The 16,311-nt window shown below is 47.0% G+C and overlaps 1 protein-coding gene across 2 annotated transcripts in view; it reads left to right on the top strand.

Annotated features, from left to right (window-relative positions):
- LOC137434800 (protein-glutamine gamma-glutamyltransferase K) overlaps positions 1-16,311 on the top strand; it is an 83,668-nt gene that overhangs the window by 54,480 nt on the left and 12,877 nt on the right. For both annotated transcript variants that reach the window (XM_078785028.1, XM_078785029.1), the window contains exons 9-11: positions 13,184-13,322; positions 13,559-13,662; positions 13,810-13,898. In XM_078785028.1, the coding sequence (XP_078641154.1) occupies positions 13,184-13,322; positions 13,559-13,662; positions 13,810-13,898 (332 nt within the window). The remainder of the gene's footprint in view (positions 1-13,183; positions 13,323-13,558; positions 13,663-13,809; positions 13,899-16,311) is intronic.

Here is a 16,311-nt window from a genome sequence, read left to right as displayed (position 1 = left end):
CACACCTTGTTCTTGGTGTCCCGCCCCCTTCTTCCTCGAGCCGACCGCATGGTTAATGGCGGCGCTTGAGTGAGTGCCAAGGCAGCGAATGCTGCTGGCAAGGCGCGTAACGGCGGCGCTTGGAGAGGGAGGTCGCAAAATGGCCGAAATGGATTGGGACCTACTCTTATTTAATTGATGCAACGCAGATTCAACTATTGGAAACACGGCCTTAACTAAAACAAATAATAATGAAATAACTGAGTTCCTATGGTGGCCTACGTGTTGCTTGTGGACTAACGAGGGGTGCTACCTTTAACCTTTAATGTCATATTTACAAGTGATTATTTATTTACAACAAGTTTGGGTTCTAAAACCGCAACTATATGTATATATATATATATATATATATATATATATATATATATATATATATATATATATATTATTTATATTATATATATATATATATATATATATATATATATATATATATATATATATATATATATATATATATATATATATATATATATATATATATATATTGTTGTGGATATGAGGATTGTATTTTTTTTATTGTGTGTTTTATTAATATTGCTTGATTCTGGACCCTCCTGCCTCCAGTGTTGTATAAAGGTCAAAGGGCGTTCCCGTAGTTAATTCCATAAAGCATACACGTTAGCCAATCATAGATTTCCCCCTGGTTGATAGTTATATCTTTATTATGTGTATTAGGGTAAGGCCTTGTCTTCCATTAAGATGACACTCCATTGCACCAAGTGAAATAGAGTAGATTCCTTTCACTTTCCCCTTTCATCATTGCCAAGCCTCGATTGCCAATTACATCCCCTCCAAAACCACCATTGAACATGTGCTCGGGTCGGGGAAGAAAGGCGTGCCCGCCCATCGTCATCAAGGGCGGAGCTAGAGGGCCGTGCCGACCAATCAGGGCCGAGGTGAGCACACCGATGGGCGTGTCCTAAAGGCCGGCGGCTTGATCGCCGGAGGCACTATAAAAAGCGCGCGCGCAAGGTCCTGAGAGAGAAAAGGGATCATCCAGAGAGATCATCCAAGGAGATCATCCAGCAGCGATTCTGGTCCAAAAGAGATCGTCCAGGGAAGCACAAAGCCTGCTATTCGTCGCCTTGCTCGCCAAAGTTGGACCAAGCAAGAGAGTTGGGCAAGAAGCAAGCACGTTGTTCAGTTGTGTGGTTGGACCAGACGAGTCCTGGAAAAGCACGCGACGTCCCCAGAGCAGCCGCAGCCACAGCAGCAACGACAGCAAATTGGGGCCTTGACGGCAGTTTTGAGGAAACGGCACCGCCGATCGTGCTGCAGTACCCTTGGACCTTCCTCTCCCTCCAGCCATCCATCGAGCAGCCGCAGCCACAGCAGCAACGACAGCAAATTGGGGCCTTGACGGCAGTTTTGAGGAAACGGCACCGCCGATCGTGCTGCAGTACCCTTGGACCTTCCTCTCCCTCCAGCCATCCATCTCCCGCCAGTCCTATCATCATTCCCCGCGTGAGTCTGTCCTTGTTTGTTCTGTCCCTGGGTTAATTAAGACTGCATAGGATAAGCTAGCGATTTTCACTGTGTCCTTCTGGTCCGTCCCTCTGTCTATTTTATTTTATTATCCTTCCTTCTCCTTCGTTACTTTTGAGCCTGTAAATAGCAAATAAATTATATTCGTATTTCCAACCTTTTTGTCTGCTTCTTCTTCACATCCGTGTCGCCTTAGTCTTTTCCCTATTGAATATCTGTGGCGTGATCTGGCCAACGTTCGGGAATCGGGTTAGTCGGGGTAACTGTACGGCCGCGGGGCCATCCGCTCGGAAAACACAACATCTTATCCGCGGTCCGTAACAATTGGTGTCAGGAGTGGGATCGGACCCGAAGCGCGCTTAACGCGCTCAAAATTACGAGCTGCCAAAATTTGTGTTGTTTTAAAGAAAAACCCGAATTTTGAAATCGCGCCATGGCTGGTCAAGGTGACGGGATGTCGGTGGGAGAGATAGATGGGGTAGAATCGACCCAGGACCTAGGGGAAATGTATGTGGAGGAGGGCAATGAGGAGGTGGTTGAGGAGGTGTCAGGCACGCAAAATGGCGCTCTCGTGCACGAGGTTACGGGCGCGCAAAATGGCGCCTCGCACATGGCTACGGCGACCGTGCCCGCGACCGTAGCAGCGCCGCCGGTGGATTCGAACCTTTTTTTGCTACAAATCGGGGCCCTTATGGACAAAATGAGGGACGAAGCGAGGGCTGATAGTGAGCGAATAAGGGACGAAGTGAGGGGTACCGGTGAATGGTTAGACAAGAAATTTGAGGAGTTAGACAAGAAATTTGAGGGGTTAGACAATGGGATAGAAGGGGTGAAACATGGGTTAACGGGGGTGGAAAATAGAATGGCTGCCCAAGAGAATCAGATAGAAGGGGTGAAACATGGGTTAACGGGGGTGGAAAATAGAATGGCTGCCCAGGAGAATCAGATAGAGGGGGTGAAAAATGGGATAGAAGGGGTGAAACATGGGTTAACGGGGGTGGAAAATAGAATGGCTGCCCAAGAGAATCAGATAGAAGGGGTGAAACATGGGTTAACGGGGGTGGAAAATAGAATGGCTGCCCAGGAGAATCAGATAGAGGGGGTGAAAAATGGGTTAGAGGGGTTAGAAAACAAGATGGAAAACAAATTGCGGGAAATAGGGGAGCAGTCCGCCCGAGAAATTAAACAAATGGGCGAGCAGATAGAGGAGGTGAAAATCGGGTTAGAAGGTAAATTGGATGCTCAGAGGAATTAATTGGGACAGATGAGGGTGGCATCTACTAAGGAGATGGAGGAGATGAAAGAGGAGATACGACGAGGTGTAAGCGAGGAGGTCTCGGGGGTACGCGAGGAGGTAAAGCGAGGTGAAAAGCGTATGGAGAAAGAGGTGAGGAATAATACGGCTAAGTTACAAGGGGGCATAGAGGACCTGACGGAGGAGGTGGAACAGCTGACGGTGGGACAGACGGAGTTAGTGGAGCAGGTTCAAAGGAACACTGTGGTACTAGGAGGGTTAAAAGCGACACAAAACGACATTAAAAATGACTTGATAGCGACACAGAGGCAATGTCAGATGGTACGTGAGGGACTGACAACGAGGTTGGACGAGGTGACAGAAGTAATGGAGACGAAGGACTGGGAGGTGAGGACGCACATAGAGATGGTCAAAGTAGCCTTAGAGGACGAGATTGAGGAGATGCACCGGGAGATAAAAGAGGTGAAGCAAAAGTTAAAGGAGGTGGAAGAGGGGGTGAGTGAAATTAAGAAGAGACGGACAGAAACTAAGAGAGAAATACAGGAGGAGGTGATGGAATATGTACAAGGTCGGTGCTCAAATCGTGATGGTGTGCTCGCTAACCAAATAAAGAGTTTGCAGGTGGCGAAGGAGGTGCGGAGACGAGGTGCCAAGGTGAGTGGCGATATATTCAGAAATGCATATGATGTGAGGGGAGCTTCAGTCGGCTTGGGGGTTGATTTGGATCCGGGTGTTCGTGAGAGGTCGTTGGTGAAGTGTGCGACAGGTACGGTGTGCGAAGGAGGAGGTGTGCGAGAATGTCCGACCATGGGGTGTGTGAGGAAAAAGTGCGCGCCGAGGAGTGAGTGTGCTGTCAAGAGTGAGTCGGTCGTAGCGCGTGTGCGAGGGAGCACATGGAAGCGCGTAGTGAGGAGTGTTACAGAGGATGTAACGAGAGAGTGTACACCTGTGGTGAGTGTTACTGAGGGAGTAACGAGAGAGTGTGCGCAAGAGGATGCGCGAGAAAGGTGTGTAACGGACAGGTGCATGAGGAAAGAGTGCGCTGTCAAGTGTAAGGGAGAATGCACGCCTGTGGTGAGTGTTACGGAGGAAGTAACGGGAGAGTGTGCGCAAGAGGATGCACGAGAAAGGTGTGTAACGGACGGGTGCATGAGTAAAGAGTGCGCTGGCGAGAGTAAGGGTGAGTGCGCGACCGAGTGTGGTCGTAAAAGTAGTGAGAGTGACACGGAGCGTGAGATGGTTGTGGCAGGTGAGAGAGGATGTACACCTGGAATGGAAGGATGCACACCTGGAATGGTAGAGCATGTATGGGAATGCACGCTGGAATTGGTAGTGAGGCACGTGGTTGGTTGTGCAAGTGAGAACACACCTGTGGTTGTCGCTGAGGAGGTGACCGAGAAGGGGGCGCGAAGAGGTGTGTTGGTGAGGTGTGCGAACGACGAGTGTGTGCAAAGGTGTGCGGTGGTCAGGTGTGTGACCAAGTCTGTGAGCGAAAGAACGAGTGCAATGACGAAGTATGCGGGGTGTACGGGCGGCGTTGGAGCACCGAGCTCGGTGAGGGTGAAAGGGGTAGCGTATGCGTGTGAGCATGCAGGTGAAGCATCGACGGTAACCGGGTTAGCGGTTAGAACGACATTTAGCTGAATCGGGCCCTCGGTGCGCGCCGAGCAGCTTCGCGTGCCGCAAGAACCAGCAGGGATCCGAACCACGGCGGTTTCGAAAGAACTGCCGTACGCGATCCACGCTGGGCCCCGCTCGGAACGGCCGCGTCTGTGCTCCACTAGGCGGAGCGGGCAGCCCGATAGGAAGGGTCATCATGGCGACCCCCTTTTGTTGAGGCATTCCGGCAGGTCGAGATCGGGCCATTGGATGGCTCCATGCCGAGGTGGTGCGTGGGATCTCGGCCCGGGTAAACCTCCTTCCCTGCACCGAGTGCCGGACGTATCCAGCCGCTGGCACCAAACAACCCGCATTCATTGCTCGGCTTTACGAAGCCGAGCTTTAGAAGTGAATTGGCGCACCGAGAGGCACTAGTGAGTAGACGTGATGATGAGGATAGTGGTTTGGACCCGAAATTAGGAAAACAAAATTTAAGGATTGGCAGTGATGATTGGCAGAGTGAGGATTGGCAGAGGATTGGTAGATGATTGGCAAATTTTTGATTGCCTGAAATTTGATGTGCAAGATTGATAGTAGGAGATGCCCGATGTGGTGGGATGGCAACTCTGTCATCCCTCACAGCGGGGGCAAAGGAGCACTAGACTTATGGGGTTTGGCAGTGAAAACTAGCCCGGGAGGGTTAGGATATAATGTGTAGGGATCTAGAGAAGATGACAATAGGTAACGTTAAGATTAGTTAGTGACAATGATACCTGTAGTGGGGACGCAGGTAGATTAGAGTGGATGATAATGACGTGGTATGTGCTTAGTTTAAAGGGAAGATGGGGAGCACTAAGTTAGCAGGGCACCAGGTAGATTAGATGATGCCGTGTGTAAGGAACAGGGGTGATTGCGCAGGTGTGCAACTGAACAGGTGTATGGAGCAGTGTTTGAGTGAGTGATGGTGATGGGTGTTGTGTTGACCAAATGGTCCAGGAAGGAAGGAGGGTGCAGGTGGCACCAGGTGTGATTGCACAGGTGTGCAACAACAGGTGTATGGAGAATGGTTGTGTGGAATACATGGAGTATGGAATATATGGAGTATTGGAATGGATGGTCGTGGAGTGAGTATGGTGGAAACTATGGAGTGGAGTGGATGGTGCGAAGGTGTGAATGGGGGAAGGATGGACCCCCATCACGAATACCCGGGGAGGGTAGTGTAAGTATTAGGTAGAGGGTACAGGTAAATTGTGGTTGGATATTGGCATCTGTGGTGCGGGTGAAAGAATGGTGTTTGGATGGGTGCATTAGTGTTGTGGAAATGGCTGGGCGTGTAGCCTGTTAGTGTGTGTAGTTGGTTTGGGCACTCCACCACTGTGAGGATGTCGGCCAGGTGAGGCCGCAGGTGGGCTCTGGGAGCCGGTAGAGTTGTTGTGGATGGGGCCCGAGGATCCGGAGGACGGACCCGGGTAGCCCAGTGCCAGAGGGCACCGAGGGGTGACAGAGCCAGGAGGGGCCTTCCCCAGTAAGATAGGTTAGGTGAGGAGCTAGGTAAGCTCGGGTGGCAACTGCAGTGGTGGAGGTGTGCAGGTGGGTAGACCTGCTGGGAGAGCTACACGACCCAGCCCGGAAATTGTGCAAGGGCACCGGGAGATGAATCGGGGGAGTGAGACCCCAAATTGAGAAGCACCACAGTTTGGTCAATGGGAATTGGTTTTTGGAACCCATAGTGTAAGTTGGCCAATGGTTTGGCAGGGAAAGACCCCGGGTAGTGTAAAGTGTGTTAAAGTCATTTAGAGGATAGTTAGGATTGAAGTCTCCTCGCACCATCTACATCCACTCACCTGGGATGACGTACCTCCACACCATGCCAAGTTGTTTTTATTATTATAATTGATGCAAATGTTTGGAATGTGAGACGCATCATGATGTGGGTGTGACATTGTGCTTTGATGTTCCATCTCTTCCTCCTTATGAGGATTGATGATGAATTGGGTGATGGCAAATTTTGGTTAGAGGGATTGTGGAGACGAATTTGGTATAGGGGAAATATGGGGAAGACGTGACAGTAGTGACGAATTTGTAATGTGTAGATGTTGTAAATATGGGGCAGGGGCAAGGGTAGAGTAGGTGACAGGGGGGGGGGTGACGTACGCAAAGGACGAGCTTTTCTCACTTCGCTCTCCGTACGCATTTCGCCTTGCATTGCCTTGTTTGAAGTGTACCCTTGTGACCTTACCCCTCGCTCATCTGTCTCTCCCCCCCTTTGTCTCCCACATGAGGACCTGTGCGCCACTGGGCGCCGAGGGGAGCGTGCGTGAGTCCGCCATTGTGCGCCCGGAACTCCCAGAACCAGCTGTCTGCATCGATGCACCACATTATGGACCACAGGTCTGTGGCCGAGCACCACTGATGGACCCCATGGGTTGGGGCATGGCCCCTCTGCTGGAACCGGCCATGAAGGCCCGAGATCTTGCTGGCGGACCTTGATCACAGGGCACCGATGCCCCACAGGTGAACCACACTAGTCGGCCCCCTGTGGGCCATAAATAAAAGAAATGGACACGTTGGGTGCATATTATTAATCCAAATAGGCCGCCAGCAAAGAAGATGACAACATCAGGAAAATAATAATAGCCAGCAGAGGGAGCCGAAGAGCAAGAGACCACCTGCAGGGTTAGGGGTTGTTTTTATTTTTATTCATGAACAATGATGACTGTGCACCGATTGGTGCTTGAGGGTGTGTTGGTGCGTTTTTGGGTGCTTTCATGGTGCATCGATGCAGAGCAGACTGTCTCCCCCCCAAAAGAACAATCACAGGTCCTGGGTTAGTTTTGTAAATAAAGTAAAGTCATTGTAAATAATGCTCCCCACCGTCAGTGTATAGTTTGAATACCATTCCGCAATTCGGTTAGCTGTGGGCGTGTCTGTTAGGTAGGGTGCAATGGAGCAGCGGGACATATTTATTTATGTTTTAAAACTGTCGCACTCAGGGTCAGGTTAAAAGTAGAAGGAACTACACCTACGTGTCACACTAAGTTAAAGTTATAGGCCCGGGACGTGCCTAAGAGGAGGAGGGTGCAGTGTTGTGGATATGAGGATTGTATTTTTTTTATTGTGTGTTTTATTAATATTGCTTGATTCTGGACCCTCCTGCCTCCAGTGTTGTATAAAGGTCAAAGGGCGTTCCCGTAGTTAATTCCATAAAGCATACACGTTAGCCAATCATAGATTTCCCCCTGGTTGATAGTTATATCTTTATTATGTGTATTAGGGTAAGGCCTTATCTTCCATTAAGATGACACTCCATTGCACCAAGTGAAATAGAGTAGATTCCTTTCACTTTCCCCTTTCATCATTGCCAAGCCTCGATTGCCAATTACATCCCCTCCAAAACCACCATTGAACATGTGCTCGGGTCGGGGAAGAAAGGCGTGCCCGCCCATCGTCATCAAGGGCGGAGCTAGAGGGCCGTGCCGACCAATCAGGGCCGAGGTGAGCACACCGATGGGCGTGTCCTAAAGGCCGGCGGCTTGATCGCCGGAGGCGCTATAAAAAGCACGCGCGCAAGGTCCTGAGAGAGAAAAGAGATCATCCAGAGAGATCATCCAAGGAGATCATCCAGCAGCGATTCTGGTCCAAAAGAGATCGTCCAGGGAAGCACAAAGCCTGCTATTCGTCGCCTTGCTCGCCAAAGCTGGACCAAGCAAGAGAGTTGGGCAAGAAGCAAGCACGTTGTTCAGTTGTGTGGTTGGACCAGACGAATCCTGGAAAAGCACGCGACGTCCCCAGAGCAGCCGCAGCCACAGCAGCAACGACAGCAAATTGGGGCCTTGACGGCAGTTTTGAGGAAACGGCACCACCGTTCGTGCTGCAGTACCCTTGGACCTTCCTCTCCCTCCAGCCATCCATCTCCCGCCAGTCCTATCATCATTCCCCGCGTGAGTCTGTCCTTGTTTGTTCTGTCCCTGGGGTTAATTAAGACTGCATAGGATAAGCAAGCGATTTTCACTGTGTCCTTCTGGTCCGTCCCTCTGTCTATTTTATTTTATTATCTTTCCTTCTCCTTGGTTACTTTTGAGCCTGTAAATAGCATATAAATTATATTCGTATTTCCAACCTTTTTGTCTGCTTCTTCTTCACATCCGTGTCGCCTTAGTCTTTTCCCTATTGAATATCTGTGGCGCGATCCGGCCAACGTTCGGGAATCGGGTTAGTCGGGGTAACTGTATGGCCGTGGGGCCATCCGCTCGGCAAACACAACATCTTATCCGCGGTCCGTAACAATATATATACAGTGCATTCAGAATGTATTCAGACCCCTTCACTTTTTCACATTTGATTATGTTGCAGCCTAAAGCTGAAATAGTTTAAATTCATTTTGTCCCTCATCAATCTACACTCAATACCCCACAATGACAAAGAGAAAACAGGATTTTAGAAAATTTTGCAAATTTATTAAAAAGAAAAAACTGAACAAAAGTATTCAGACCCTTTGCTATGACACTTGAAATTTAGCTGACGTTCCTCCCATTTTTCCTGAGCATCTTTGAGATGTTTCCACACCTTGATTGGAGTCCAGCTGTGGTAAATTCAATTGATTGGACGTGATTTGGAAAGGCACACACCTGTCTATATAAGGTCTCACAGCTGACAATGCATATCAGAGCAAAATCCAAGCCGTGAGGTCGAAGGAACTGCCTGCAGAGCTCAGAGACAGGATTGTGTCGAGGCACAGTTCTGGGGAAGCCTACAAAAAAATCTCTGCTGCATTGCAGGTTCCCAATAGCACAATGGCTTCCATAATTATTAAATGGAAGACGTTTGGAACAACCAGGACTCTTCTTAGAGCTGGCCGCCCGGTCAAACTGAACAATCACGGGAGAAGGGCCTTGGTAAGAGAGGTGACCAATAACCCGATGGTCACTCTGGCTGAGCTCCAGAGATCCTGTGTGAAGATGGGAGAAACTTCCAGAAGGACAACCATCACTGCAACACCCCACCGATCTGGGCTTTATGGAAGAGTGGCCAGACGGAAGCCTCTCCTCAGTGAAAGACACACAAAAGCCCACTTCGAGTTTGCAAAAACGCACCGAAAGGAATCTCAGACTGTGAGAAACAAGATTCTGTGGTCTGATGAAACCAAGATTGAACTGTTTGGCCTCAATTATAAGCGTGATGTCTGGAGGAAACCAGGCACCGCTCATCACCTGCCCAATACCATCCCAACGGTTTAGCACGGCGGTGGCAGCATCATGCTGTGGGGGTGTTTTTCAGCAGCAGGGACTGGGGGACTGGTCAGGGTTGAGGGAACAATGAACGGAGCAAAGTACAGAGATATCCTTAATGAAAACCTGAAACAGAGCGCTCAGGACCTCAGACTGGGCCGAAGGTTCACCTTCCAACAGGACAATGCCCCGAAGCACACAGCCAAGACAATGCATGAGTGGCTTAGGGACAACTCTGTGAAGGTCCTTGAGTGGCCCATCCAGTGATCTGACTTGAACCCAATCGAACATCTCTGGAGAGACCTGAAAATGGCTGTCCACCGAAGGTCCCCATCCACCCTGACATAGCTTGAGAGGATCTGCAGAGAAGAATGGCAGAAAATCCCCAAATCCAGGTGTGCAAAGCTTGTCGCGTCATACCCAAGAAGTGTCGAGGCTGTAATCGCTGCCAAATGTGCTTCAACTAAGTACTGAGTTAAGGGTCTGAATACTTATGTCAATGTGATATTTCAGTTTTTTCTTTTCAATAAATTTTCAAAACTTTCTAAAATCCTGTTTTCTCTTTGTCATTATGGGGGTATTGAGTGTAGATTGATGAGGGAAAAAATGAATTTAAACGATTTCAGCATAAGGCTGCAACATAACAAAATGTGAAAAAAGTGAAGGGATCTGCATACTTTCTGAATGCATTGTATATACAGTCACGTGAAAAAGTAAGTACACCCCATGTAAAGTTTTGACTTTTTCAACATATTTCAACATCCAGCTATTTGATCTTCATTTCAACAATATTGATAGATAAAGGTGATATAATACAACAAATAACATTTACATTTTGTAGTCCATTGTATAATTTAAATAAACATAAATGCAAATTTCGCATGTGGAAAAAGTAAGTACACCCTTGGCTCTAATAGGTGATATTTCCCCCTTTGGCAGAAACAACCTCAAGTAGGCGTTTCTTATAACTGTCTACCAGTTTCTGACATCGGCTGGGAGAAATTTTTGCCCACTCCGCCATGCAGAATTCTTTCAGCTGTGCGATGTTTGAGAGGTTTCTTCCATGCACAGCTCGTTTCAAATCCCCCCACAACATCTCGATGGGATTTAGATCCGGGCTATGACTTGGCCATTCCAGAACCCTCCATTTCTTTCTTCTCAGCCATTCCTTGGTGGATTTACTGGTATGTTTAGGTTCATTGTCATGTTGCAAGGTCCACCTTCGGTTGAGCTTCAACTTTCGGACAGATGGCCTCACATTATCCTCAAGCACCCTCTGGTACAATGAAGAATTCATAGTGTATTCTATGATGGTGAGCTGCCCCGGCCCTGATGCAGCAAAGCTGCCCCAAACCATAATATTTCCACCACCATGCTTTACATTTGGTATAAGGTTCTTGTGGTCAAATGCTGTCTTTGGTTTTCGCCAAACATGTCTTCTGCTACTGTGGCCAAATAGCTCTACCTTTGACTCATCTGTCCAGAGCACATTGTTCCAGAAGTGCTGGTCTTTGCCAAGGTGTTCATTGGCAAACTTTATAGTCTTTCCTGGATGATCTTTCTGGACAGCAAACGTTTCCTCCTGGCACACCTCCCATGTTGATCAAACTTGTGCAGCCTCTTTCTAATGGGAGACTCATGCACTTTGCCATCAACAGTGCAAGAGCTATCTGTAGGTCCCGTGATGACATTCTGGGGTTCTTCGAGACTTCTTTCAGCATCTTGCGGTCTGCTCTCGGGCTGAACTTGCTGGGGCGGCCTGGCCTGAACAAGTTGGCAGTTGTTTGGAATCTTCTCCACTTGTAGATGATCTTCCGGACAGTCGAATGATTGATTTCAAATTGTTTGGAGATCTTTTTAAATGCCTTCCCAGACTCGTCGGCATTTATAACCTTCTTTCTGAAGGCCTCAGAGAGCTCTTTTGATCTAGGCATGGTGACGCCGCACACTTTTTTTTTTTTTTTTTTTTTTTTTTTTGTATACAAGATCGAGGCTCGTGAAAGAGCGAACATTAATCACACAGAAAGACAAACCGACACATAAAACATATAACATCGGGAGCGGTAGACAAGATGGGGAGAGAGGGGGAAGGACACAAACACAACATTTGAGAGCAGGGACCGAGAGACATGGAGACATCGAGAGATCTGAGAGAGGGCGAGGGCTTTGGGGGGGGGGGGCATGGGAAGGGGGCGGTGGGAGAGGTATAAAACATATGGACACTGCCAGGACTTCCAGGAAAGAAGTTGGAATTTCAAACAAGGTGGATCTGGGGTGAATTAGCTGGGGTAGAAAAGATCAAGGTTTTGGATGGGGGAAGATAAGAGATGGTGGTGAACAGCTGTTTTAAAGACCTGGAGGGAGGAGTGGGATTGAAGGGAGTGAGGGAGTTTGTTCCAGAGGCGGGAGAAAAGAGGAATGAAAGAGTGAAGGTGAGCAGAGAGCCGAGATTTCGGCAGTTTAACCATCAGAGGGTTGCTGGCAGATCTTGTGCGACCTGTAGGAATATTTGGGGGACAGAGCACAGAGAGAGCTGGGGGTGCAAGGCCGGAGAGGAGTCTGTAGAAGACAGAAACTGCTTCAACAACAAAGAGCAAACCAAACTAAATGTCTGAGGTTTAAATAAGACAGGTTCCTCCAAGATCTTCTCTAACCATGTTCTATTCATTTGCACCTGAGCTGGTGCACCTGATTCTAATTTTAGGTATTTGAAGTAGTGATAAATGTAGGGGTGTATTTACTTTTTCCACATGCGAAATTTGCATTTATGTTTATTTAAATTATACAATGGACTACAAAATGTAAATGTTTCATGATATTTGTTATATTATATCAGCTTTATCTTTCAATATTATTGAAATGAAGATCAAATAGCTGTATGTTGAAATATGTTGAAAAAGTCAAAACTTTACATGGGGTGTACTTACTTTTTCACGTGACTGTATGTGTGTATATATATATATAATACATCACAGGGGCCCCCAAGAAAACGGGCGACCCATTAATGATATCTGGCTGTCCCCCATTAACAAGGAGACAACGACCAACATAGATATCAACACATCGAGGACAATGGACGATAATGAGCAAAACCACACTGGCCAATCAGCAACACTCAATGAACAACCAATCAGCACCCCCATAATAATCAGCCAATGGGAGGTGTGCAGTTCTTATATACTCTACTCCTATTCATTCCAGTTACCGCCTCCTGTCGATGGGCAGAGCATGCCGCCTGAAACGTTGAGGCCTACTTTCCTTTGTTTTATTTTGCTTGAGAAGCTTTTTTAAGTATAAAGAATATAAATAGCTTTTTTGAAGAGCCAACCCATGGTGTAAACCGTAAACCATTTACTTTATTGATCTACACTAGGTTATGAATGTACTTAAGTTACCTGTAAATTATTGATTGCTCTCACCCTCACATTACGTGTAAGGTAAATCACTGTTTGATTACAACAGAAGGACTCGGAGTAAACCAGGATGGATATTCCATCCAAACCCGATCTCCAGTAACTTTCACTTCGGTTTTTCCCGTAATCTCCGTCTCACTCCCCGATTTTGGGTTTTCCAGTTCTTCGCTCTTTGGGAATTCCCAGCCGCCCCATCACGAACTTTGAGTCAGCACACGATGCTGACGCCAGCCTGTCGTTTGACGTCTTCGTCGATGAAAACATGGAGATTTTGAAGGACCACATGAAGGATTCCAAATGGTAAGATTTTAGGATTTTTTTTCCATTTGTTATTGTTTTCAGAGTCTCTTGGATACCTTGAATGCAACCTGTGTGCCCTTGCTTTGAAAGCATTTCCCTCATGTGTGTCAGTGTGATGATTTCCCTTCTGAAGATGGTTATATTGAGGCCTTCATTGCATGTTCATGGATTAACAATCCCATGTCCTCAGTACTGACTTTACTACAAAGGTAACCTTGCTTTGTGACCTTTTACAGGAATTACCACAGCTGGGCAGAGGGCTGGATGGCACGACCAGACCTACCGCTTGGCTATGGTGGTTGGCAAGTGGTAGACCCCACTCCACAAGAGACTAGCGAAGGTGGGTGTGCCTATCCCAGCTGATTGCATAACCTGTGGCCATAAGTCAGTACTAGCATTAGGCTAGCTGTGTTATTGTCTCACCTGAGGAGCACTGCACCTCAAACGCACTATCCGTGTGTGTAACCTCACACTTTACCGTATGCAGGAGTGTATTGCTGTGGTCCAGCACCTGTGAATGCAGTCAGAGATGGTATCGTTTACTTGAAGTATGATATCAAGTTTGTTTTTGCAGAGGTAAGCCGCCATGTTGGTTAGCAAGCTGTTCATGTGTGTTGGGTGAAGTTTCTCTCATAACTAGATTCACAGGAATTCACAAGTGAATGTAATACAGTCACGTGAAAAAGTAAGTACACCCCATGTGAAGTTTTAACTTTTTCAACAAATTTCAACATGCAGCTATTTGATCTTCATTTCAACAATATTGATAGATAAAGGTGATATAATATAACAAATATCATGAAACATTTACATTTTGTAGTCCATTGTATCTATCTATAATTCCAGTAATCTCTGTGTGTATGTATGTCTGTATGTCTGTGACCGCTGTTTCTCGACAACCACGGGTCCGATATACTTTAAACTTGCCAGGTATATTGCTGGGGACCCGAGGATGTGCCTTTTCAAGGTTTCATATTAATCGGAGAAGTAGTTACCGAGCTATGTCCAAAAAACGATTCAACCAATCAGAGAGCAGCGAGCTATCACGTGTGCCGAACGTGGCGAACAGACTCTGCCTCGGACGGCACATTTGAGAGCGTATTCATTTATTTCACGTTGGCAAACTATGTTGCCGCTATGTTGGCGTTAAACTATGTTTTAAAACTAATTAAAACTAATTTGCGATTCTTTCGCTTTCCTGCGCGTTTGTGCATGCTATGGCGATTTCTTTACCAAACTCCGCAAGCCGTTCGCTTTGGACCAAACCATTTCATGTAAATAGAGGGGGGGGGATTGTCACCGTACTCGCAAGCCGTTCGCTTTGGACCAAACCATTTCATGTAAATAGAGGGGGGGGGGGGGGGTTGTCACCGTACTCGCAAGCCGTTCGCTTTGGACCAAACCATTTCATGTAAATAGAGGGGGGGGATATAATTTTAGATATATATATAGTACGGGCATGCCCTAGTAATTTAAATAAACATAAATGCAAATTTCGCATGTGGAAAAAGTAAGTACACCCTTGGCTCGAATAGGTGGTATTGCCCCCTTTGGCAGAAACAACCTCAAGTAGGCGTTTCTTATAACTGTCTACCAGTCTCCGGCATCGACTGGGAGAATTTTTTGCCCACTCCTCCATGCAGAATTCTTTCAGCTGTGCGATGTTTGAGGGGTTTCTTGCATGCACAGCTCGTTTCAAATCCCCCCACAACATCTCAATGGGATTTAGATCCTGGCTTTGACTTGGCCATTCCAGAACCCTCCATTTCTTTCTTTTCAGCCATACCTTGGTGGATTTACTGGTATGTTTAGGGTCATTGTCATGTTGCAAGGTCCACCTTCGGTTGAGCTTCAACTTTCCGACAGATGGCCTCACATTATCCTCAAGCACCCTCTGGTACAATGAAGAATTCATAGTGGATTCTATGATGGTGAGCTGCCCAGGCCCTGATGCAACAAAGCTGCCCCAAACCAAAATATTTCCACCACCATGCTTTACAGTTGGTATCAGGTTCTTGTGGTCAAATGCTTTCTTTGGTTTTCGCCAAACATGTCTTCTGCTACTGTGGCCAAATAGCTCCACCTTTGACTCATCTGTCCAGAGCACATTGTTCCAGAAGTGCTGGTCTTTGCCGAGGTGTTCATTGGCAAACTTTAGTCTTGCCCTGATGTTCTTTCTGGACAGCAAAGGTTTCCTCCTGGCACACCTCCCATGTAGATCAAATTTGTGCAGCCTCTTTCTAATGGTAGACTCGTGCACTTTGACATCAACAGTGGCAAGAGCTACCTGTAGGTCCCGTGATGACATTCTGGGGTTCTTAGAGACTTCTTTCAGCATCTTGCGGTCTGCTCTCGGGCTGAACTTGCTGGGGTGGCCTGGCCTGAACAAGTTGGCAGTTGTTTGGAATCTTCTCCACTTGTAGATGATCTTCCGGACAGTCGAATGATTGATTTCAAATTGTTTGGAGATCTTTTTAAATCCCTTCCCAGACTCGTAGGCGTCTATAACCTTCTTTCTGAAGGCCTCAGAGAGCTCTTTTGATCTAGGCATGGTGACGCCGCACACTTCAACAACAAAGAGCAAACCAAACTAAATGTCTGAGGTTTAAATAAGACAGGTTCCTCCAAGATCCTCACTAATGATGTTCTAATCATTTGCACCTGAGCTGGTGCACCTGATTCTAATTTTAGGTATTTGAAGTAGTGATAAATGTAGGGGTGTACTTACTTTTTCCACATGCAAAATTTGCATTTACGTTTATTTAATTATACAATGGACTACAAAATGTAAATGTTTCATGATATTTGTTATATTATATCACCTTTATCTCTCAATATTGTTGAAATGAAGATCAAATAGCTGTATGTTGAAATATGTTGAGAAAGTCAAAACTTTACATGGGGTGTACTTACTTTTTCACGTGACTGTATGTCGCCCCCCCCCCCCCCCCCTCACCTCTTCAATCCATGTAACATTGACAACTGGAAA

Source organism: Myxine glutinosa, chromosome 9 (genome assembly GCF_964187855.1).
Source record: "Myxine glutinosa chromosome 9, kmMyxGlut1.1, whole genome shotgun sequence".
In the NCBI taxonomy this organism is placed as follows: domain Eukaryota; kingdom Metazoa; phylum Chordata; class Myxini; order Myxiniformes; family Myxinidae; genus Myxine; species Myxine glutinosa.
Note: the sequence above shows the minus strand (reverse complement) of the source record. Positions and strands in the feature narration are given on the sequence as shown.